The sequence below is a fragment of the Andrographis paniculata genome, unplaced genomic scaffold, assembly GCF_009805555.1.
Source record: "Andrographis paniculata isolate CXL003 unplaced genomic scaffold, ASM980555v1 Contig70END, whole genome shotgun sequence".
NCBI lineage: Eukaryota > Viridiplantae > Streptophyta > Magnoliopsida > Lamiales > Acanthaceae > Andrographis > Andrographis paniculata.
The window spans coordinates 2,177,907-2,204,836 of NW_026137607.1; the positions used below are offsets into that span (position 1 = coordinate 2,177,907).

A 26,930-nucleotide genomic window follows, 5' to 3' on the forward strand; every position below is an offset into this window, starting at 1 on the left:
TTTTCTTCAATTTACAATTAAAATATTAATTTTAACCATTTTAATTTAATATATTTAAATAAAAATAATTTTATTTTTTTAATTATAAAATTACTATCAACACCACTTAAATAAAAAAATAAAAAATTAATATTATAATTCAATATCATTAAATTTTTAAATACAACTACCTTAAATACCATGCCCAACCCAAATGTGTCAAGTGTGAAGGAACGGAAAGATTACTATAATTAAAATGATATTGTTGAGAACCGTGTTATGCCTAAACAAATTTATGTACAATATAAATTGATTATACATATTATTTTGTAGGGTTATTTCAAAAGATAAAAATAACAATGACATGTTTTTAGGTTATATTATGTGTACTTAGTTATTACGGGTTTGTTTTGTTATAGTTTGAAATTGATTTGAAATGAAATATTGATTTGAAATTGATTTGAAATAAAATATTGATTTGAATTTTTACTTAAGGGGATGGTTACGGTCAATACTATGCTGATTTTTCACATCAGCACGCGTTATATATACAAACAACACAAATTAGTATTGCACACAATATATGTTGTATATAATAAAGGGATGTGCTGCTTTTTAATAATAAGAAGTTTGTTGAATACAATTATGTCATGTGCTAAAATCACTGTTGTGTGTATTGTATGAAACTATAGCATATGTGTTAGTTAATATGTTGTATTTGTATTATATTACATATACAATGTGTTGTCTGATTGTGTGCTGTCTGTAGTAATATTTTGTGTTGTTGAGACTATAACATGTATTTTTTGTTCATGTGCTGTATTTGTATTATATTAATATATACAATGTGTTGTTATCTAGTAATATAATGTGTTGTCTAATAGCACATGATGTGTTGTTCAACACAGTGCTGAATTTTATCATGGTAGCCGCTACCTTTATTTAAATAGTATTTTGATTTAATATTTTGATGAGAATAAATAATATATACTAGGTCAATAGTGTTCTTGAATTTAGAAATTGTAAAAAAAATTTTGTAATTTCCGTAGGTTGTTAGATTATGAACATGTTTTAGCTGGTTAGTGTGTTATGACAATCGGAAGTAAGAAATTCAATCTTTTTTTATTTTATTTTATTTGTAATATTTATTAACAAGCATAGATCATGAAAATAGTAGCAAAAAATTATTTTGTGTTACAATACACGTAGGGTGTGTTTGTTTTGGGGTTTGGATTTTGAGTTGGGATTTGAATAATGAAAATTTTGAATTTGAATAGTTGTATGATGTGATATAAATAGGTGTTCATGTGATGTTTTGAATATAAAATTGATTTCAATATAATATAAAAAATAAAAAAATAATGATTTAATTTGATATTTTTAAAAAAAAAAAATTAATGAATAGTGAAAGTTTGGAAAAGTCTCCTAAACAAACACACCCGTAGTGTCTTTGTAGACACTATATATTGTATGGGTGGATGCACGTGGAACCTTATACGTCACAATATGTATTTTCTTAATCCTATAAATACAAACCCTACTGCATTAATCAATCTCTCTACTCTCTACTATCTTATTTATCTCGTATGTATTATTTATATAACATTATATATATATATATATAATATATTAGCCATCATCATCATACACACATGCATACACGTTCATACATACATTTATATATATATTATGTTTATATAATATATAAAATAGCGGTTAGCGATAGAAATAATTAATATTTTTATTAGTTAATTTTACAATAATATTACAATATGTTATCAACATAATTGTGTATTTTAATTTTCACAAGGTAATATTTTATACATTATCTGTTTATTAGAACTAACATTGACAAGCATAAATTTCTCTCTCTCCTCGTTTCTAGCCAAAACTATATGGTTTGGGTTCGCGATGTTAAAATGCATCTAGCATCAATAGATTTGAAAATTACTATTGCCCGGGATAAAAATTCTGCGAGCCAAGATCGTGCAAAGGCCATGATCTTTTGTGCCCTCACATCGATGAGACACTGAAAATAGAATATGTGACATTGGAATCGCCACTTGAATTGTGGGAGAGATTGAAATAAAGATACGATCATATGAGTCTGACTATGTTGCCAAGGGTACATAGCGAATGACAAAGCCTACCGCTTCAAGACTTTAAAAAGTTCAAGAATATAATTTTGTCATGTTTAAAATAACATCACAGTTACGCCACTGTAACAAAAGTATATCTGAATTTGATATGATAGAGAAAAAGTTTTCCATTTTTCATGCCTCTAACATGGTTTTCCAACAACAGTATCACGAAAAAGGCTTTTGATCACTTGTGTTTTACTGGTGAAAAAAAATAATATATTACTGTTGAAAAATTACGAATCTCGGCCGACATGTGCAAATCAATTTTCAGAGGAAATTGCAATACAACCGAAAAATCCGGTGTGTGGTCATGGCATGTCAGAAATCAACGAATTGATCGCGATCGAAATCAAAATCATGGACGGGACTGGATACAGTCACAATAATTATCAGAATAGGCCTCGATATGTGCCAAATCGATGTTATAATGACAAAAGACCGTACAGACTTTAACAGAGATTCAACACCATGAGAAACATAAACAATGACGAGGAATGCACCCGGTGTGGAATCAAAGGTCATTAGGCCCATGTTTGTCGCATAGCCAGTCACTTGGCTGAATTGTATCGGGCCTCAAAAGAAAAGCAGGGAAGAGTTTCCGCTGAAAAAGTTCACACTGCCCACGATGACACATTTGATGAGGTGCTGAATGAAAATATCATCCACTTGGATGTCGATGATCTACTTGACATAGCTGATGATGTTAAATGATGAAATGTTCTTGTATCTCTTTTTGTTATTTTGATGTTTTATGTCCCCCTTTATTTTTGTATTACCCCCTATAATATAAGTCTATTTTAATTATGTTACTAATAAATGTCTTTTATTATTTTTACTTTCTTGCAAAGATATGGATGCGACATATTTTGGACTCGATGACAATATCTGCCTTATCGATAGTGCTACGACTCACATCATTCTGAAAAAAAAAAGTTATTTCTCCCATCTGAATATGAATATGGAAAAGACCACTATTCTTACTATCAGTGGTGCATCGAAAATTATTGAAGGCTCAGAGAAAGCTACTGTATTTCTCCCTAAAGGGACAAAAATGACAATCGAAAATGTCCTGTTCTCGAGCAAAGCTCGAAAGAATTTACTGAGCTTCAGTGATATTCGAAAAAATTGATTTCACATTGAAACGTTGAGTGAGGCAGAAAATGAATATCTCTTGATAACTCAGATTGTGAATAGCTAAACAATTGTGAAAGAAAAATTATCATTATTTTCTTCCGGCTTGTATTATTCAAAGCTCAATGCCGTTAAAACATATTACCTAGTATACCAAATAGCTACTAGCGAATTTAAAACTTGGCACGATTGACTTGGGCATCATGGCAATGTAATGCTGAGGCAAGTTGTTGAAAATTCAAATGGTCATTCATTGAAAAAGAAAAATATTTTGAGTTCGAATGAATTTGGTTGTGTTGCCTGTTCCCAAGGGAAGTTAATAATCAGACCATTTCCAACAAAGGTTGGAATTGAATCCCCAACTTTTCTGAAAAGAATTCAAGGTGATATTTGTAGACCTATGGATCCACCGTGTAGACCCTTTAAGTATTTTATGGTATTAATTGATGCGTCGATGCGATTGTCACACGTATGTTTGTTATCTACTTGCAATCTAGCTTTCGCTAGACTACTTGCACAAATAATTAAATTGCGAGCACAATTTCCAGATCACATGATAAAGATAATACGTTTAGATAATGATGGAGAGTATTCATCACACACATTTGATGATTACTGCATGTCAATTGGGATTACTGTGGAACATCATGTTCCTCATATACATACACAAAATGGTCTGGCTGAATCCCTTATCAAAATATTGCAACTAATTGCTAGACTATTGTTAATGTGGTCTAAACTTCCCGTATCAGTTTGGGGACATGCTATATTGCATGCAGTAGCCCTCGTGAAAATAAGGCCGACACGTTATCACTGTTATTCCCCTATTCAATTGGTATCTAGAAAAATACAAAATATATCTCACCTGCAAATTTTTGGGTGTGCTGTTTATGTGCCAATTGCGCCACCCAAACACACAAAAATGAGACCTAAAAGAAGGTTGGGTATATATGTCGGGTATGAATCACCCTCAATTGCGAAATATCTTGAACCAACAATGGATGATTTATTTACTGCAAGGTTTGCAGACTGTCATTTTGATGAATCTCATTTCCCGACATTACGGGGAGACAATAATCAACCTAAAAAAAAATTTCGTGGAAAATAGCACTTGAATTTGATCCCCCTACAAAATATAGTGAATTTGAAGTTCAAAGAATTGTGCATTTGCAGAAAATTGCAAATCAATTGTCTGATACTTTTAATGATGCTGCCAGAGCACGAAATCATATATTGCAACAGCAAATGCACTAACTAAAATAAGTATCCATGAGAGAAGGTGTTGAGTGCTAATGGGTATACTGCTCGGGTAAAACGTGGCAGACCGTTGGGTTCTAAGGATAAGAATCCACGGAAAAAGAAAATTGTAAATACTGGTGAAGAGTTAAAAAATGATCAGATATCTGAAAAGGTTAGTACAACCCCTGACGAGGTTGATACTAAAAAATATGATGAAAGTAAGGATGAAGTTATTGAAATTTCTGTTAACTATACCACCAGTGAAATATATTGGAATAGAAATAACAAATGTTGATAATGCATGTGCATATTCTGTAGCACTCACTATAATGAAAGATGACAAGGAATTGTGAATCAAAATAAGTTGATGAATATCGGAAAAGAGATTATTGGGCAAAATGGAAAGATGCAATTAAGTTTGAATTAGAGTCATTGAATAAACGAAAAGTATTCGGTCTCATAGTCCAAACACCTATAAATGTAAAAACTGTTGGCTATAAGTGGGTGTTTGTGAAAAAAAAGAAATAAAAATAATGATATCATAAGATACAAAGTAAGACTTGTAGCCCAAGGTTTTTCCCAGAGATCGGGCATTGATTTTGAAGAAACATATTCGCCGATCATGGATGGAATAACATTAAGGTATCTGGTGAGCTAGACAGTACGCGAAAATTTTGATATGCGATTAATGAATGTGGTTACTGCCTGCCTTTATGACTCCTTAGACAATGATGTTTACATGAAAATCCCATAAGTGTTTAATATACTTGAATCATTCAAATCAAAAAAAAAAAAAAAAAAAAAAAAATCATATTCCATCAACTTGCAAAATTCTTTGTATGGGCTCAAGCAATCAGGCCGAATATAGTACAATTGCCTCAGCGAAAGCCTAGCAAAAGAAAGTTACATAAATGACCCTATCTGTCCATGTGTTTTCATAAAGAAAATTGGGTCTGGATTCTTAATCATTGTTGTATATGTCGATGATCTCAATTTAATTGGAACTTCTAATAAAATCCATAAAGCTATTTAATATCTGAAAAAAGTGTTTGGGATCAAATATTTTTGAAAAACCAAATTTTTCTTTGGTTCGAAAATTGACCACTTGGAAGGTGGAATCTTTATCCACCAATCAAATTATACCAAGAGAGTACTGAAATAATTTCTGATGGATAAATCACATCCGCTAAGTACCCCAATGTTCGCAGAGCACTCAATCCAATAAAAGATCCATCTAGACCAAAAGAGGAAAATGAAGAAACACTTGGTCCTAAAGTGCCATATATTGATGTACCTTGACGATATTTGAATGGTATCAAGTACATTTTTTGCTATTTCTAAGGAACAATTGATCTCGGGTTATTTTACTCGAAAGATTCTTGACATAAATTGATTGGTTTTGCTGATGTAGGATATTTATGTGATCCTCATAAAGCCAAGTCACAAACTAGCTACATATTTACTTGTGGCGAAACTGTGATCTCTTGAAGATCAATGAAACAAACTATAACTGCCACATCTTCAAATCATGTCAAAATATTGACAATACATGAAGCGAGTCGAGAATATGTTTGGTTAAGATCCATGACTCAACATATTCTAAAAATTGTGGGTTAATATCTGATGATAAAATTCCCCCGACTACATTGTATGAAAATAATACAATTTGTATAGCTCAATTGAAAAAGGGTTATATTAAAGGAGATAGAACAAAACATATTTCACCAAAATTCTTTTTTACTCATGATCTTCAATAGAATAGTGAAATCGATGTGCAAAAAATTCGATCATATAATAATTTGGAGGATATATTAATAAAAGAATTACCGACAACAACATTCAACTAATTGATAAAAGAAATTGGAATGCACTAACTTAAAGATTTCAAATAAAGTCCAAATCAGGAGAGTAAAGCAGAACAAGAATGGTGTACTATTTTTTTTTTACTAATTTTTTTTTTCCACACAGTTTTTTCATAATAAAATTTTAACGAAATATATTTTTAAAAAAAAAAAAAAATCAAAGAGTGAGTGTTACTATAGTATGGGTCGATACGACGTGGCATCTTATAAGCCACAATATGTATTTCCTTGATCCTATAAATACATGTAAGGCAAATGAAATAAAAGAAAAAAAAAAAAATCCTCATGCATTAATCAATCTCTCTACTGTCTTATTTATCTAGTATATGTATTATTTATATAAGAATATATATAATATATTAACCATCATCACTGTACACACACGCATACGCATTCATACATACATATATATATATATTATAGTTATATGATATATATTATATTGATTAGCAGTATTGATAATTGATATTTCTATTGGTTAATCCTATAATAATATTACAACGTTATGCTATTTTATCGTGTTTTACATGTTTTGTAAACATATAGTAATTTTTATATTGAAAATGAATTATTTTTTTTGAAAATTGCATATATTAAAAAAAAAGATAAAAATTAAAATGAATTAAGTGCATTAAAAATGATAAAAATTAAACATAGCCAAACTTCAACAAAATGAATTCATATAATTTAAATAAAAAGATGTAATCAATATGGGTGTGTTCACTTTGCCAAATAAATTATCCAAAAAAAAAATAATACGGATAATATTATATATATTCATTATTTTTATATTATGGTTGTAATTTTTTTTTTCTTCATAATATACTTTGTTTGGTCGTGAGTTTTTGATTATTTAGGTTTTAGGGGTTAGATTCTTACCGTATCGAAATTTTCGGTATTTTCGACACGATACGGTACGATAGGTCGGTATTTCGATATGTTTGGTAAATTTCTCCATCCCTAGTCAAACTGGCTAAAAAAAGCCATTGGGTATGAATGAAAAATACAAATGTAGTGATATTTATTTAGATAGACAGGTAGTTAAATAAAATTTTTTAGGATTAAATTTTGTATGAAATGCACAATAAAAAAAATGGGCAAAAAAACTCAAAACAAAAAATAACTTCAAGAGAGAAATTTAGATATAGAATACTGACTTTGAAATGCATCCAAATTAAAAACTCATTATATAAATTATGTTATATTTATATAAGTATTTATAAATACATATACTTAAAGTTTTCAAATTTGAGAATGCTAAGATAAACATTTATAATATCCTTAGATAATGATATGTCAAATAATAAATCCATAAGATAGCATCACATACTCCTACCCTAGGGTTTGGCTTTTTTAAATAATTGTCCTAAGTCAAAATATTTTTCAAAAAATAGACTTCAAAATAGTTTTAAAAACTACTTAATTTTCGTAGGGTGTGTTTGTTCGAAGGATTTTGGTGGATTTCCACTATTCATCTAATTTTTTCCCCCCAAAAAAACATCAAATCAAACACCTATTTTTTATTTTTTATATTATACTAAAAATCAATTTTACATTCAAAACATCACATCAAACCCTATTTATATCACATCATACAACTATTTAAATTCAAAATTTTTACTATTCAAATCCCAACTCAAAATCCAAACCCCCAAACAAACACACCCGTAAAGAAGTTCTCCTTTTATTGTAAAATTAAAGTGTCATGAGAACTCCTTATTTATTTTAATAAAAATTTAAATAAAAAATCTTACAATAATTCCTTATTTCTTTATTTCATTTTACTGACAAAGCGATCTCACACTTCTTTCTTTTTTACTCTATCGTTGCCTCACCATCGCCGTGGTCAGCCATCGACAGCCGCGCGTCCAAGCCTAGCCCAAACACCTCCGCCGCTGCTCCTAAAATTTCTGCAACTCTACCGCCATATACCTGGTGTGCCGATCCCTTTCTTCTTCCCCTTTCTTCTTCCTTCCATTCTTGAAGTATTTGAGGTAATTTATTTGATTTTGATTAATTTTGTGTTATGGTTCTAGTTTCTGCGTTGTTGGTGTCATTTGATTTTTTAATACGGTGGTGGGTGGTGAATGCAGGGTTAAAATGATACAAATCTTTGTTTATATTTTATATGCATTTTTATTGATTAGTCAATTATAGATTCTGCTATATTATTTCAATTTTTACAGAAGATTTAAAATTCTGCATTGTAGGATTAGTTTTATAATATTATTGGAGTGCCGACTTGCTGGTAATATTCAATAATTGCTTTTAGTAATTTTGCAGCTTCAAAGATAGCTGTGACAAAAATATTTAGGGTGTGTTTGACAATTAGTTGATAGTTTTTATTTGCTAACTTATTCAATTAGTTGTTAATTGTTACCTGATTAAGGAGTGTTTGTCAAATAGCTTTTTGAAAGGCTTTTAGCTTATTGAATAGCTTTTAGTTGTTTGACCAGTCAAAAAAAATAATTTAGATGTTTGGTAAATTAGCTTTTTGGACCCAAAAAGCTAATTTCTGAAAAAACTAACTTATCCAGCGTTTTGAAATAGCTTTTCTGTAAAAAAAAATAATAATAATAAATAAATTATTCCTTATATGCCCTTAAAAATTTATTATACATTTTGCATAAATAAATATATTTTGATTATTTATTAATTATATTAGAATATTTTATTATAATATAGTTTTACTTTTATAAATTTAAAATAATTAATTTTTATATAAAAATTATTTTAATTGTAAAATATATAAATTTATTGAAATGAACATAAAATAGAAAATAGAAATATTAATAATTTACTTTTATATTAAAATTACATTATATAAATTTTATACTAAAAATAAATTAAATAAATTAAATTTATTAAAAATTATAAATATAATGAACTAATCGATAACTAACATAATAAATATATACACAAAAAATTTATTATTTATATTTTACATCATTTTCAATAGAAAAAACTATTTATATATTTTAATAAAAATATATTATTGTTTTAAATCTAACTGTAATAAAAATAAATACTTTTATAACACTTTTACAATTTTCAATAACTAATTACAAAAAATTTTAAACATTCTAAACTCAAAAAAAACATAATTGAATATATTAGAAACAAAAATAAAATATAAATGTCCTCAATTGTCATTTTACGTATAAACAACAAATATCAAACAGTTGTATTACCAAACATTTTAATACAAACAATTAATCAAATCAGCTAGTCAAACCAGCTAATTAAATCAGCTAACATCTATCAGCTAATTGAATCAGCTAACAGCTAACAGCTAACAACTATCAGCTAATTGCCAAACACGCCCTAAGTTAGCTTATTTGACTAGCTGATTCAATTAGTTGTTTGTATTAAAATGTTTGGTCAAACAACTGTTTGAACATTAGCTGTTTATACGTAAAATGACAATTAATGACATTGATATGTTATATTTTAAAAAATTTAATTTTGTTCATTTTAATTTAATATTTATGAGAATTTTTGTTATTAATTATTAAAAATTATAAAAATATTATAAAATAATTATTTTTTTATTTTAAATTTGAAATAAATATTTTTATTAAAAATATGTAAAATATTAAATAATAAATCTTTCGTATATATATATATTTATTATGTTAATTATTATTTATTAATTTTTAATGTAAAATTCATATAATAAAAAATATATAAATAAATTAAGAATATTTGTCTTTCCTATTTAATTTAATTTTAATAGATTTATATATTTTACAAATAAAATAATTTATATGTAATAGTTAATAATTATTATTATTTTAAATTTACAAAAATAAAATTATAATTTAATAAATTAAATATATTAATAGATAATTAATAAATACTGTAATAAAAATATATTTATATTTATGAGATAAATAATAAATTTTTAAGGGTAAATAAGAAAAAAAAATTAAAGTGAAAAAACGTTTTCAAAATGCTGGGTATATTAGCTTTTTGGGTCAAAAAACTCTTTCAAAAAACTAATTTATTAAACACGTAAATTAGCTTTTTGACTGGTCAAATAATTAAAAGCTTTTAAAAAAGCTCATTCCAAAACACCCTCTTATTGTCCAACTTTAATAATGTGAAAATGAGCTTCTTTTGAACTCATATAACCCACGAATTAGTGAATTTCAAATCTCCGAGTCCTTAGCTTATTAATTTGTGGGATAGGTTCTTCAAGATGCTTTCAATATTCTTCATTTTATTATTTTTCATTATTCTCTAGGTTGTCTCATGTTCTTAGATTGTTGGTAATATTTTTCCTGTCATGTATGCACTCACCCCTCTGTAAATTGGTGGCCGGAAGATAATGCCAGCAGATAATTCTTTTTTTTTTTTTAATATCTGAATTTTTTTGTTTAATATCATCATGCTAAAATATGTAGTTGGTATTGAGAACTACCATATATTATATGTAGTTGAACTTGTTCGGAAATCTACAGTTAAATCTTTCTACATCAAAGGCTCTTGATTTGCTGCATAAATATTATGTTTTTATAAGGATAATAAATTTGTGTATTGTTATTATTTTTATTTTTATTTTAATTATGTTTTTTTTATATTATGTTTTCATATCGAGATGGATTGTCCGACCCTACTAACGGCCGGTTGCTTAATCTTCGATCTACACATCGTTCTGAACGTATTTGAAATAGTGAGTTGATAGTCTTGTTTGTCCCGAAAGATATTGGACTAGTATATCCTCATTATGTCATCATAGGGCTCTTGAAATATTGAATCGAATTGGATTTTATGGGGTTGGATATGTTAAGCACGATCCTGGTCTTCTTACAACATTAGTCGAGCGTTGGCGTCCTGAAACACACACTTTTCATTTTGAATTCGGTGAGACTACAATTACATCAGAGGATGTTGTTGTGATATATTTGTTACCCATTGATGGCAAATGCATTGTTAGTGTTGCAATGTCTCGGAAAACTAGAGAAGAAGCTTCTGCCCTATGTATAGAGTTGTTACAGTTGCCTCTTACACCGGAATACTTTAAACATGGATCTTGAATTTAACATTCTATTTTAAAAAATCATTTGAATATTCTTCAAACTAATAATGATAGTCCTGAAAAGGTAGTAGAGTGTTGGACTCGTGGGTTTATGCTACTTATGATTATAGGTAGCATACTTTTCTCTTCAGATGGTAGTAAGGTTAAACTAACGTACTTATCATATATACGAAAAGTTGACATCTCTGAGAAGTATAGTTGGGACAACGCTTGTATTGCATGCTTATATCATAATCTTTGTTCGGCTATTATTGGACAAGATAAAAGAAAGCTTAGTGGTCCACTCACATTATTGCAGGTATAATATGTTACAAAAAAATATGTTATGACTATATGTTTAAATATATTATTATAACATGTTAAGTATTTTATTCACAATATACTTTTTTTATTTCAGGTTTGGGCATGGTCTAGACAATAAATGTTAGCTCCTCGAATTAAGTCTGTTAAATCTATTGACCTTGACCCTCAAATACTTCCTAATGGTCTAGTACTACCGGCTGCTCCTTATGGAGCTAAGTATGTAAATTATTTATATTTTATTAGTATAATTGTTATATTGAAATTTTATTATTTATAGTTCTTAATATAATGTATAATATCCATTTTTTTTTTAGATGGAGTCGTGGTAAACATGATTTTACACCAAACGTGCATAATTGTGTATCTTCTATTCGGGATATTCTTGATCATGAAGGAGATGGACAAGTACTTTTATTAATAGTGCAAAATTTTTTTGTGGTATAATCATTTTAAACAATTTATTTATGTAATGTTGTATTTATTTTCCATACAGTTTAATTGACGGACTTATGAACCTAACTTGTATAATTCCTTACCACATTCTTGTTCTTCAACTTTGTTTTGGTACAAAGGACTTTTATTTTGCGAGTGCTGCATTGAGCATCTTCACTTAGATAGGGTACTTCGGCAGTTAGGTTTACTTCAGCATATTCCGGATAATCCATCAACAGTGAAGAATAGGAACACACATAGTTCTTCACAAGGCTCATATGCTAGAAATTGGTTGCGAATTTATCAAATATATGTATTCAACAGTGGTATGAGCCTAAATTGGTGATCGGTGAATCAAACTTGCATGATACGCCGTATACTCGAGAATATCTTTAGTGGTATATAACTCATTCCAGAAGATTTGTTTATAATCCTGAATTGCGTTTACGAATTGGCTATCCACCTGGACTACCATCTTACAATCATTTTGCGGTTAATTTGTTCTTTGTTTAATGCAATATAATTATTGCATTTTGAAGAAATTATAATTTTTTTTTGTGTGTGTAATTTAATCAGTTGAGGCATTGCACAGAGATTGGAAATATCAGTCTAGTCCAAAACATTATTGAGGGTTCACAAGATCGAACAAATTGGACATTCGAGTCATATGAAACTATTTTAAAAAATAATGATCAAGTCTACCTAAGTCCGGATCCTTATATTCATAGCGATGCTATTCACGCATATGAGACTGGTGAAGGTAGTGGCGTGCACGAAAACAGTAGTACACCTCATAAAGGTAATATGGCTAATTTTGATCGTTCACAACCATCACCAACTTTGGAATGTCACCGTGTGCAATCTCAAGGACTTGTACTTGATAACTCACCTATTGAATGTACTATTGTTGAAAATTCATGTCCTCAAATTCAACGAATACTTCATAGAAGCACTTGTGAAAGTCACTTGCCAAATTGTGGTACCGGAAGCCACAAAGGACATTGACATGAATGTAAATGTTTCTGTCTGTCTATGTGTCTTAATTTGTAGGTGAATGTAGATAGGCTTGGATATTTGTTTAATGTAGTTGGATATTATATTTCTAGTTGGAATGTTGTTTAATGTAGTTAAATATTATATTTGTACATATTGTATTGTTATTATCAGAAATCATTGTTTGTATAAGTACTTTTGTACTGATTTTATTATGAATAATGTTGTTGGATTATATATTTAAAATTATATATGTATTTGAAACGAGAGAAGTGAGATCTTGTATGAATGACCTTTTAAATAGATGACTAAATCACTCATTGCTCATCTGTTACTAAATAAAAAATCAGTATTGTAAAAGCATTTACTTAATCATCCAGAATAAATCTATAGAGTAATAATAATAATAATAATAATAATAATAATAATATTTAAATTGCAACACAAGTTAGTAGCTTTGCACCTGTGTAATAAAATAGATCAATATATCATGCTAGTTATTAGCTCTTGCACCTTCTTGCATATTAAGATAGTTTAATATATCATGTTAGTTTTTTGATAAAAAAAGAAGAAGTTATCTTACAAACGTAAGCATACGAAAATGAAATGACATCAAATTATAATTTATTTTTTTTTGGATATCTGTTCAAAGTTCAATCAACAGTAGCAACATATCTTGCACATGTTCATCAAACCTGCATAATAAAATGACACTACAATAAAATATCATTTTTGTAACGAAGTTTTTTCCTCCCTAAATCCATTTTTTTCGTTACTAATAAAATTAGAGACAGAATTAAGGATGAAATTACATTAGCTACATGAATTTTAGCGACAGAATTTCGTTACAAATATACTATTTTTTTTTGTAGTGTGATATCATTTTATAATTCGAACAATTTCTTCTACTATTTATTTTTGGCGATTATCTATAAATATTTTTTTTGTAAAATATTATATCGAAATTACTATTCAAACAAACAAAAAAAAATCCGAAATTTTACCTTAATATTTTCCGCAAGCCATACCGATCTCTCTTTATAAAGTTGGTTATTCACTTCATTGTATTTTTCTTCATCTTCAACCTATACATATATAAATTTCAAAAATTATAATTACAAGCCAATATTATATTTTTAATATATCCCAATAATAAATATATGCAACCAAAAAACTTAATTCCATTGCATGTAACTCAATAGTTACGACTCGATGATGCTTCCTCGGTCGTTTCTGATTTTGTTAGTTGCCTCGCACGTATGGCCATTATCCATTTCATTTCGAATGTGTGTAGTGCGATACGACCTCTTCTTTTAATCCTACATTATGTAGGATTTTGTACCAATTGAAATGAAGCTGATTCTCAAAATGACTCATCAGGATATGCATGAAATTGAACAATATATGTGTTTATCCATGAATCAATTGAGTAATAGTCACGCATGTATCGTTTTTAATTCAAATGGAACATATGAAACACCTTTTACACATGTGAATATGGTACCGCATCTAATGCCCATCGACCACAAGGGCAAAACTCTTTTTTAATCGAAACAACATACTCTTTTGATATTTGGCCAACACTATCAAGTGTCAATACCTTTGCCTCATATTCATCTTCATTTACCATCACTGCCAATTTTTTCAGCTTTTTTGTTCTAAGACAAGATACTTTGTGCGTGCCCATGGGAACCATTCATAACCAGAGTCTTGCTTATCTCGAGCATATTGAAGTCGTTTAACGAAAAAAACAACAACTCGATCGTACGTCAATTGTAAAAAAACAGTAATAGGTAGTTGCCTAGCCTCTTTCAATACGCTATTGATGCATTCAGACAAATTGGTTGTTAATATACCATGTCGCCACCCTTCATCACAGAAAAGTGTCCATTTACTCTTCTCAATTTTCATAAGCCAATCATAAGCTGTCGGCTTCAAAAGCAGGGTTGCTAATGCTTCGTTAAACTCTAACGAATCATTGGATGCTTCTGCCCTCCAACAAATATCTTTCATTCTTACATCTTTAATTTTTTGGTTGAAGTTAGAACATATAGGCAAAATCGATGCCGACCACGAGGTGGGTGAAATGCAGGAATACGATCAACTGCATTCGTGATTTCAACATGTCTATCTGAAATTAGACATGTATGATATCTATCCTGCACAAATACTTGCATACACAATAATAAAATGAATATCATTACTAGAAATTTCAAAATATATAATTTACAAGTTAATAAATTAAATTACCTGCTTACTAGCTGGAGAAACCACATCCAAGATTCAGTACTCTCTGCATCAACAATGACAAAGGCTAATGGCAACACATGATGGTTGGCATCTATAGTAGCAACAATCAACATAAAATACTTGTATTTTGCATATAAATTAGTCTCATCCACCCTAATAACATTTCGACAATGACAGTATGTCTCAATACAAGATTCGAATACCCAAAACACATATCCTAATGTGTATTTCTCTTGATGTGCTGTGTCTACATGAGCCCACTCAATAATTGTATTCGGTATGTACTTTTTTTGAAGTGTCTTTATATAAGCTGGAAGTTTCTGTACCAAACTCTCCCATGTCCCGTGAACATGCTCAATTGCACGTTTTAAACCATGCCATGCTTTTGAATAAGATATATCAAAACCATATTCTATTTTCACTGCTCTTTTCACATTCGCTAGCTTGTATGCCGGATTTCTACTAACAAATCCCTTCAACGAATCCGCTATCATGTTAATATCCAAGTTGCTATGCTCCAAACGACGCATCATTCGGAATATATGTGTGATCATGCATCACCGTAATAAGTTGTCAACGTTTCAAGTGTGGCTTATATGATGCAGTCATATCCGATGACTCCAAATATGAGCATATTCTTAGCTTGACAAAACTGTGTATTACTCGAATTTCTGTATAAAAACCATCATAATAACCCATTAATGGCATACATTATTGATCTATATTACTTGGCATGATCCAGAGTTCGTTGTTGAGATTATTAACAATTTTTACCCTTTTTAAGCGGTAGTCTGGTGCCAGAAAAGCTAAGGCAGGCGCCACAAGCGACAACCACCTCCGCTCGCAAGCGCCCAAGTTATCTCATGGAAAGGACTAAGGCATGAGAGGCGAGCGGTAGCTTCCACCGCTCGCAAGCGATAGTCTCTCCCGCTTGCAAGCGACAGCCCAGACACCCACAGCTGCAGATCATCCCCAGATTTCAACTAAGTGTTCCAATTGCAGCGGTACAGCCATTTCATCTCCAGCCAGCACAAGAGAGCCTAGCTGCGCTGATGCCCTCCAGCTCTCCGGCAAGCGAGGAAGATCTAGACCCTTGAAATTCAATGCAATCAAAGCGAGTGCCTTGGGAGTTATGGCCAGCAACTGCTTCAACAGAATAACTACCAGTAACCGCCTAACTGCCCAGCGGTTGGAACCGCCCAACAACTGATTGCAACCGTCCCGTTTCACCTGCTATAAATAGGGCCAAATATCTTTATGTTAAAAAAAAGAGAGATCGATACTTTGATTTTAGAGTACTTCTAGCAATTACTGCATTCCAGTCGTCTTCTTGTCTTCGAGAGCTCCAACCCTGTAAGGGAGTTCTCCACATGAATGGCCAAAGGAGTAGGAATTTCCCTTCTCCCTTGGCCAAGTCTTTACCGTTTTCGTAGATTAGATTACTGCTTTCCTTTACAGCTTTGTAGTTCTAGTCTTTCCCTACTTTCGTAGTAAATAATGAAATGTCATTTAGTTCTTCATCCTCATATCTTCCAGACTTTTTACGTACTTATATAAAGTTTGAAATTAGAGAACTTCATTTCAATGGTTTAAAGCATTAGAAGAATTGATTATCTGAGGCTTGTTATGCGCCAGAAGCGGTTTCAATGTAGTTCAATGTAGTTAAGTACGCGGGAGCCTTGTCGACCTGCTTAACTACTGTTCTTAATTCAATTTTGATTAAAAAAAAGGTAACAGAAGGGTAAAGCCACTAATGAGGCAGAAGTTGGGATAATTAATAGGGCATAGACGGTGGTCGATTAGGTCACAGAGATTCCTAATGACAGTAGAGTTTCTTTCTTATAATATTCTGATTCTGGGTGTCATTGAAGTCTTGTTGTAAATCCCTTAAGGTCAAAATTTCAGTGTTATGAGTTCTTTATATTTCACTTTATATAATTACATTATCCCCTTCTATCCGTCTCCATAATATACATATATTTTTGATAACACACTTACATCGCTCGCTCATTACATCCAGGGAAATCTATCAATTTAGTAACGCACAAGTCAGATACAACACTTCTCCTTCACTCTCTGTCGCTCATTTATATATATATACATATAATGTGCCACTCGCTCATGTCCCGTTCACTCGGTAACCGCTATTCACCCATGGCCCGTTCATCTGGTCCCTACTTCTGCTCATATCCTGATCATCTGGTTACCGTTGGCACTTCACTCAATGCCCTCGCTTCGCTCGCTTCCGCTCATTCACTTTTACCGCTTTATTACCGTTTTCAATAGATTAGAAGTTTTGGATCCGCTGCAAGCGGATCTCTTCCTGCATCTTTTGTCGCTTTTTCAAGATCTTCACCTGTGACAAGAGTATAAATAATTGTGATAACTACTCAGGGTCTACAACCACAAAAATTACTATACCTGATCGCTTTATAAACTTCCACTTACTGATTTTCGAATATAAATTCCCTGTAGATTTGTAACATAATTATGAAATACAAATTTTTGGTCATACCACCCACAACAATTTTTTTCATAATGCTTTCACTTTACCCTAAAAACTGTACGGGTGCTCTTTGTCACTGTATATCCTCTCCCAGCCACTCACACCGAGTAATCCTTTTATAGCCATTTGCATTTACTTTTTATCACTGAATGTCATCCCAAAAATTAGAATAACATTATTTTTTGCGTACACATTCCATATGCAACTAGGAGTATCGTATGTATCGTATAGAAACTCTTCACGAGGCAAATTCAAAAAAAATTCAGTTGAGAGATATTCAATCTCACCCTCTGAAAGTGGTATCGTACGTATTTCGTGACATCTCGATGACCTTAAATTTGGCCATTCTGCAATACCACCATGTTCTCTATTATCATTTTTCCCCTACTATTTTATCATCTTATTCTGACAGTGATTCTGGCTCACTACATTCATCTTGGTCGATTCCCTCACAATCAACATCTAATATTAGTAAATCAACACCTGTTGGATCATATATTATGTTGTAATCCACATTAGGAGCATCAACAATTGCATTTACAAAATTTCCTTGGAATTCAAAAAATAATTACAAACACTTGTAATCATTGGTTGAATTCAAGAAATGCACGAGATTAACCGCATTGATGGTAATTAACGTCAATTTCTGAATACCTTGACCATGCGTCTAACTATATCGCATTTTCAAAGTAATATAATACTGATGTCGATCTTTTCCAGTCACATAAATATAATACTTTCTAAATCTTCAAGTGTACTATTACATCAATTAAAAATCATATATTTGAGATCACAATCATATTCTATTATACCAGAATTGCGATTCTTATCCCAAATAATAAAATATCAATATTGCTATTGACACTTGACATCTATTCAAAATAATAATAATAAAATATTAATGCTACGTTCATGAACAAACACATAAAATTATTTAAAAATAAAAAAATTATAAATTTTATATTAAAATTATCAATATCAAAATAAATAAACATAAAATAATAAAATACAAATATAAATATATCACATATAATATTGATATACATAGAACATTTTCTAACATTTTACAAAACTAACAAAATATTTCCAATCAAAATTTTATTTTAATAACATAAAATTTACATGAATAAATATAGCATATTCAAGAAGATAAAAAATATATATAAAAAAGAAAAAGAATACTTACCGAGTAGAATGAAGTTGTCGAGAGAATGTTTATTGATATGATTGGTTTAGATTAATCCTAACATGGTGATTCTAAATTATTTGTATATAAAATAATATTAATAAAATAATAAACTCGAAGATAAAATATCAAATTCTAAATTTTCATAATTTTTTTTTAGGTTATTTTAAACTGCTACAAAATCAATAGTTCCATAAGCTTGAATTTCTGTTGTTGACATAAATCGTTTCATTTTATTTGAATAATTTTTAATGTTATATGTTGAAATTGTGATTTAAATATAAAATAATTTTGCAGCATAATATAAAAATATATAATTATTTAATACGATATAAAAGAAAAAAGAAAAAAACGCAACGCTAGGGTTTAGGGTCGCTGTCAATCTCCCCACGAAACGAAGGTCTGCTCTGCTCAGATTTTGATTCTCCATTTTCTTCCCCCAACGTCAATGCAATTTCCCAATTTCGACCCGGCGATTCTCTACAAGTTGTGTTAGAGATGAAGAAGGGAAATTTATATTATATAGGAAGAAAAAGCCCGAGAACATGTGCTCTTCTTCAACATCTTTTCACTCTCGAAAACCCCCTTCTTTTCTCACTGCACCGTGGGGTTTCATATCCAGTTCTTGGGTTCGGTTGCCCATTAGAATCAGGAAGGAACCCTAACTTCGGTATCCGCTTCAATTCGTGAGTTATCTTCGATTTCTTGGTATAAATTAAGTTGCCTCTGACGACTTCAATGGTTGGGCTATTGTGGAAGAATATACTCAGAAACCGATCAAAAACGAATGGTAAATCATAAATTTCCGTTTATATTTTTGGATGATTGTCGAAATCAATTGTTACTAATGATTGGTGATTGAGTTGATATGCAATTCGTTAATTTTAGGGCATAGGTTATAGTATGTTGTGTGTATAACTGACTTTGAAATTGAATAAGGGGTAATCTATTAATTTCAATAATAAATCAGGATTGCTTCTTTCTAATTTGACTACTTTTTACTGCAAAATGTACCTTGTATTAGTTACTAGCCTGAAGATTGCAACAAATATAAGATTAGTGTGTTTGTTTGGGGGTTTGGATTATGAGTTGGGATTTGAATAGTAAAATTTTTGAATTGGAATGATCGTGATATAAATAGGTGTTGATGTGATGTTTTGAATTTAAAATTGAATTTTAGTATAATATAAAAAATGAAAGATAGGTAAAAATCTTGGAGAATCCTCCAAACAAACACACAATTGTTCTCCTCTGTGTATTCTAGTGGTTTAAATTTTCATAACCTATCTCATTGGAGGTCACAGCTTCAATTCCTGTTACGGCATGTGTGTTATCGAAAAAGAAGTGAAAAAACAAAAAGGAAGAGTAAGATGTTGCGTGATGTCCATGAAATCTTCTTATTTATTGTGTGCATAGAAGCCTTTATAGTCTGGAGCATTATGGATGGTTCATTCTAGATTTGTATGATCCCATAGTTTATGCTCCTAAATTTAAACTGGCTTCTGATGACTACATAGAACAAGGCAGACTGTGTGGACAGATACGGGCCGCATATTTTGTACTTTGCTTTGATTTCCACATCTTGGTCGTATTGAAAGGCTTGTTAGTTCTTTAATACGGCTCGTATTCCTAATAATTGTGGTCTGGGTGTGATGTTTGTGATTTCGTACATGGTTGGATACTTGTTTAAACAAAATGTTTTCACTTGAGTTTTGGATACTTGTTTACAAAAATGTGCACCAGCCTTTATTGATTATGTGCACTATTTAGGTTCGCTGTTTTTGAAGGAGAAACCATATTCTGGTACAAGGTTGAGCTACCTTTACTATTAGGCTCTTCCGCAGGCTTTTTCTGCTGTTTCCAATTGTTGCACTGAAGGCTCTGCTCTCTTAACTTTCTGTTTGTTGAAAAAATAGGTAGAAACTGAACATTGTTATATGGTATTCCAGTTTCTCGTTTGGTGGTTCATCGTGCTCCCTGAAAGTTGCTACTCTTCAAGATCTCTCTTGGGTGTTTCAATGTGTTTTGGGATCCAAAAGTCAATTTCATTGTTATCCATTAGTAATTTAAGACATTCAGTTTTGATTCTTGTTGGTTAGATGTCTTCGATTCCCAAATATGCATTATCTCTGAATACTTGTCCATTATTCTGCAGTCATAGGTATGTCTAGAGATTTGGAAGGTAGAAAATTCACTTAAGAAAAGAAAATATGTCATGCTGCTCTTCAAACTTTGAGGTATTTCTTTTTGTTTATTTATTTATTCATTATTATCTTGATTCGCTTTTCTTCCCCCATGCAGATGCAAAACAATGACATGCACAATATATCGAAAGATTTGATATCGTTGAACACATACATGCACAAGCACCCATAGCTTTTATTTGATTTTTTGTGGGGGTCAAAACAGAAACATATTTCCCACCATTCAAGGCTTTCTTTCTACCTATGGAATTTATCTTGTGTCTAAGAAGATATCGAGCAGACAAGAGGATTCTTTTCACTTCTTGTCGACTAACCAAATTAGGTAACATGGTATGGTATCACATTACAGAATCAAGATATTTGTATGCATGCTTTCTGTTGTACTGCAGCAAGCTGGCGTACGTCCGGTCCCATATTCCAACATACATGGACTCGTCATTGGGACTCAGGGATACCCCGGTGATCTCCCCAAAGAAATCTATCTCTTGCTTTTGCTTGTAGTTTCCTTTAACAGTGTATATGTGCACAAAGTCCGCAGGTTCAGCCGCCACCAGGAACTCCCCATCTGCTGAGAAACATATCTTTCTGATTGCACCTATGTGTCCCTTCAAGATTGTTATTGATGCTGACAGGTTTCTCAAGTCCCAAACTCTGCAGGTTTTGTCCTGATTTCCGGTGGCAAACATCATGCCCTCTGGGTGCCACGCAGATGTGAACGAGTAGTCGAGATGACCGGAAACTGAAGCGATTGTCTGAAGACACGGATAAATCAGAATAGCTTAATTCAATGAGGTACATGTATGGATGGCATTGTAAGAAGAGACCAAATATGTTATATGGCTACTGTCTTCACACATATGTATCTCATGGAATAAAGTTTGAGAGATGTGTAATTCACCTTAGAAGGAAGCGTTGCGAGAGGCAAATCAATAATATTTCAACATGACTTCCAAAAGTAATTCGTGCAAGCTTTACGTAACAACTGTAGCTGCTCCAACAAAGGTATGCTTATTTTGTGCGATTATGTTTACATTTCTTAGGCCATTTATAAGTCATGACCACTTGATAGTTTTATCTTATGCCTAATTAATGTGACATGTGATTAGAAATATTTTTGTTCAATTACGCATAAATAGCAAGGAAGATTTGAGCGTACCTTCCCATTCCGAGCATCAATGAGCAACCCATTAGGATCATCTCCCACAACAGTCAAAAGTTTGCGGTTAGGGCTCATCATTGCATGCTGCATTGAGAGTAAAACAATAAGCAAATAGAAAAAGTAATCGATTCACAATATAGGGAGCATGCTATATGTTTATGTTCATTGCACACTGACTTTTATCTGCTAAGATGCTGTGCTAGTGAGCCGATAGCGAAATATTCTGCCTGAATTACTTACATTTTATTTATTGTGTAAAATCGTCATGTGTTTAATGTACTATATATATATATACGAGGAGTTCAAAATATTGTGTTTTGTTCAAAATGTGTGAAACATCTATTTTATGTATCGCATGAAATCGTCGTCTATTAGCAAAAGTAACAATTAAGAATCATGAGCCTATTGCGTGGAGTTCTTATTACTGAATAGAAATAAAATTTGTAAAATTTCTTTAACAATATTCTATCCAATCTTGTTGAAGAAATTATGTGAATTTCTAGTATGATTTTCTAAGGATCGCACGCCTATTATTTAGACGATTTTGTATTGAATAGAAGTAATGAAATTTTTTTCATGTAAACAATTTATTAATTAAAAAAAAAATTAAATAGTTGATATTGATGGCTTCTTTTGCTTCTCTAATATTGTATTTAAAAATCAATCGCATATATTAATCTTCAAAGTGCACATAATAGGTGTGCGATTCTTAGTCATATTTTTAGACAGAAGAGTTATTCTGTGTCGAGTTTATGTGAACGCTACAGTTCACTCTATTAGGACCAACCTGACTAGGCCCAGTTGTTGAAATTTTGACATAGTATAGTCTTGTATGGCTAGGTGAAGAAGATAGATATAACATATATATATATAGACAAAATTGCTCATAACTCCTTTGTAGTTTCAAAATTCAGCATAAATTTTCCATTTACTTTAAAAATTGCATTGAGCCCCTTTATAATTTTAAAAACGTTGCATAAAACCTCTCTGTGGTTTCGAAACATCAGTGTAAATCTCCACTTCACCTAAAAAAAAATGCATGATGTCCCCTTATACTTTAAAAAATATTGCACGAAATCCCTTGCCATGCAAAAAATATGGATAGGAAATCATCATCCCATCATACAACGGAGGTTTCATGAAGGTGGAGTTTCATGCAACGTTTTTTAAAGTATAGGAGAGTGCCATGCAATTTTTAAAATAAAGATAAATTTTATGCAAAATTTCGAAACCACATAGGAATTATAAGCAATTTTATCCATATATATATATATAAGTCGAGAAAGAAAGAACAAACATTGACGGGCCAAGGGAAGTCGAAGTGGTTAAGGAGCTGAAACCTCTCCAGGTCGTACTCTCTTACACTGCAGTCGTTATTGCAGGTCACGAAACACAGCCCGCTGCAGTCAGATTCGTCACCGAATAAACCATAAGGAATGGAACAATGAGGCAAGGATTCAGATTAACCAAGTGACGTACCAACCTGGAAGAGGAGCTGTTGTCGAATATTTCAATGGCATTCGTAATGGCATTCTCATCTCGCTGTGTGGCCCTCGTGCAAAAGCTTATCCCCGCTTCGTCGAGACGCTGCAGCAATGCAATTCAAGGTAAAACTCACATCAATCGGGCTCGCCCTGCCGGTAGAGCTGTTAAACGAACCGAGTAGTTCGCGAGCCAAGCTCGACTCGGCTTGTTTATAGAGATAAAAGAGCCGAGCTTGAAAGTTATTTTTTTTATAAACGAGTCGCGAGTAGCTCAATTGAGTTAGTTAGTGATAATATATTTATATTATTTATATATTAAGATAATATATATAATTTTTTTATATCAAAATTTACATTTATTATTTAAATTTGAATATTTTATTATTAAAAATTATAAATAAAATTAAATATATTTAATTTATATATTAAAAAATATATAGAATATGTATAAAATTCAAGTCGAGCTCGAGTTTGAGCCTTATGAGCCAAGCTCGAGCTTGTTTGAGCCTAACAAGTTGAGCTCGAGCCACTATTTTAGTTCAAATTTAACGAGCCGAGTTGAGTTTGTACCGTTACCAAGTTCGAGTTGAGCTCGAACAATCAGTATTCGAGGTCGTTCGGCTCGTTTAATAGCTCTACTTGCCGGTAATTACGACAAGACCAAGAATAATGTACTGACTGTTACCTTGCAGATAAGTTGTCCATGGAAGCCTCCGGCCAGCAAGAATCGATCTTTTACAGCTATTGTGCTCACTCCTGGATGACTCTACGTTTACGACATTATTATGGATTTCACATTAAGGCGAGCATACGATAGAATGCACGGTAGGTAGATATAACCTACCTCCGATGGCGCGACATCAACATCAACGTGCTCGGAAAAGTTAATGACTCGGGTCAAGCTCTGGAACGACGACGACCAGTGCATAACCGAGTTGTTTGAAATAAGATACACGTCGTGCTTCGATGTAGCCCACACTAGGTTTCTTAGCTGCATCGCCGAAACTATGAGGGTGTGTTTGTTTGTGGGTTTTCGCTTTTGTGTTGGATTTTTAAATAGTAAAAGTTGAATTTAAACAGTTGGTTGATATAATATAAATCGGGTTAATGTGATATTTTTTGTAGTGTAATATAAAAAAGAAAAAGTAATTGTTTGATGTGATATTTTTGGATGGAAAGAAAATCTGAATAGTAAAAAAAATTTGTAGTATAATATAAAAAAAAAATAATTGTTTGATGTGGTACTTTTTTTTTTAGGAAAAGAAGAATCTGAATAGTAAAATTCATCTGGTAAAATTCACAAAGGAACACAATCTTAGTTTGTTTGTAAATAGAGGAATATTCAATGATTCGACAACTGGACTCACCTTAAAGTGAAGGATTGTCGGCTTCACCGATCTTGAGTTTCGGAAGAAATCAAAGTACTCTTCATCGTTGTTTGCTAGAGTGGATCCCTACACCGATCAATCGAATGTACAAATACATATATACGCGGTTGTACGATTCTATTGCTGATCACTATTTTATTTATTGATATCACTACAAAAAAATAATATATTTGTAACAGAATTTTGTCCCTAAAGTTCACGTAACTAACGTAATTCTATCTCTAATTCCGTCTCTAATGTCATTAGTAACAGAAAAAGTGATTATGGAAAAAAAAAAACTATTACAAAAAATGATATTTTCTTGCAGAGGATATTCATATGGAGGGAGAGAATGGATTTAAATTTCTTACTTACCTCATTATCGACGGGTTGGACTTCGCCGGACAAAGGCATAAGATCCTCGTAATTTTTATACTGTTGAAGCCTCATGCGTCGATAGGCTTCTCTCGTGATATTTAATTTATCCCAAGGAATGCCTTGTATGTCTTTCCCTTCCCTTGCTTGCGAAGCCGATGTATCCGTCACTTTCATAAGCTAACAAAATCAAATGACAATCACCAACACATTTGCAACGCGTTGAAAGTTTAATTACAAGTACACTCAATACTATGAACTTAATTTCGTTTGCTTTGTGGGATGAGATTATAATATTTAAGATTGTTCTAATAACTACGACTAGTTTGTTCGATTAAATATAGATGACTTGGAACTGGAAATTGTTACTCACCAAATCATAGTCGTCGAGGTTTGAATCATCGGTGCTGCCATGGAAATCTTCTCCATCCATGAAATCATATAGGCCTTCTTCATCTTCATCATCACCCGCCATGATTGACATCGATGAAGCTTTTCTTACTTAGCTTAATGGTGTATGTATATGTATATATATATATATATATAGAAACAGATCGAAAATTCTTCAGATTAAAAAGCAGGCAAGCCTGCAGCAGCCATGAAAGGAATGATGAATTATTTTAACAACAACAGGACGAAGAAGAAGAACATCGAAGGAGACATAGACATAGACATAGACATAGACATAGACATAGAAGAAGGTGAAGTTAAGAAATTAAGCATACATACATATATATATATATATATATATACTTATAGCTGCAAGGATCCATACATACATACCTTTGAGATAATTCCCTTGGCTAATTAGTTGAAGGAATTGAGGAAGGATCAATGAACTGATCATATACATATATATTGAGAGAGAGACAACAAGAAATCAATCTCAACCCAATAATAATAATAATAATAATAATAATAATAATGATAAATAGTAATAATAATAAAATAATAATAATAATAAGCTAAAATATTTTAATACATATTCTCTCCATCTCGCCTCAATTGACACATTTTATTAGTAATACTGTATTTAAGACGATGATGTTTAATTAATTAATAATAGTGAATTATGATATTATTTTATTATTTCTTATATAATTAATAATATTGGTAGTTTTAAAATAAATTTAATTTATATATGATTAAAAAAATTTGAATATATATTTAAATATTTTAAAAATTATATCGCAATAAAAAATATATTTAATATGTATATCATTTTGTAGATAATACAATTAAATAAAAACTACGTTTATTTATTTATAATTAACATAA

The 26,930-nt window shown here is 31.2% G+C and overlaps 1 protein-coding gene and 1 long non-coding RNA gene across 6 annotated transcripts; one reads left to right on the plus strand and one right to left on the minus strand.

The window, feature by feature from the left end:
• Window positions 1-19,396: 19,396 nt before the first annotated feature.
• Window positions 19,397-25,025, plus strand: LOC127264380 (uncharacterized). 5 transcript variants are annotated; one of them, XR_007841676.1, is made up of 5 exons: window positions 19,406-19,853; window positions 20,834-20,979; window positions 21,219-22,269; window positions 23,809-24,033; window positions 24,603-25,025. It is a non-coding gene; the product is annotated as an uncharacterized LOC127264380 (long non-coding RNA). The 5 variants fall into 5 exon arrangements; XR_007841675.1 differs by lacking the exon at window positions 20,834-20,979 and having other exon boundaries at window positions 21,219-22,059; window positions 22,145-22,269; XR_007841677.1 differs by lacking the exon at window positions 20,834-20,979 and having other exon boundaries at window positions 21,219-21,300; window positions 21,365-22,269.
• On the minus strand, window positions 21,357-26,537 carry LOC127264379 (uncharacterized WD repeat-containing protein C2A9.03-like). The gene is made up of 10 exons (XM_051293860.1): window positions 26,436-26,537; window positions 26,026-26,239; window positions 25,653-25,832; window positions 25,278-25,364; window positions 24,755-24,901; window positions 24,596-24,676; window positions 23,910-24,013; window positions 23,724-23,826; window positions 22,424-22,510; window positions 21,357-22,019 (listed from the first exon to the last, which is right to left on the minus strand). Exons 2-10 carry the CDS (start codon window positions 26,134-26,136, stop codon window positions 21,606-21,608), a joined length of 1,314 nt encoding a protein of 437 aa, XP_051149817.1. The 5' UTR covers window positions 26,137-26,239; window positions 26,436-26,537; the 3' UTR covers window positions 21,357-21,605.
• Between the last annotated feature and the right edge of the window lie 393 nt (window positions 26,538-26,930).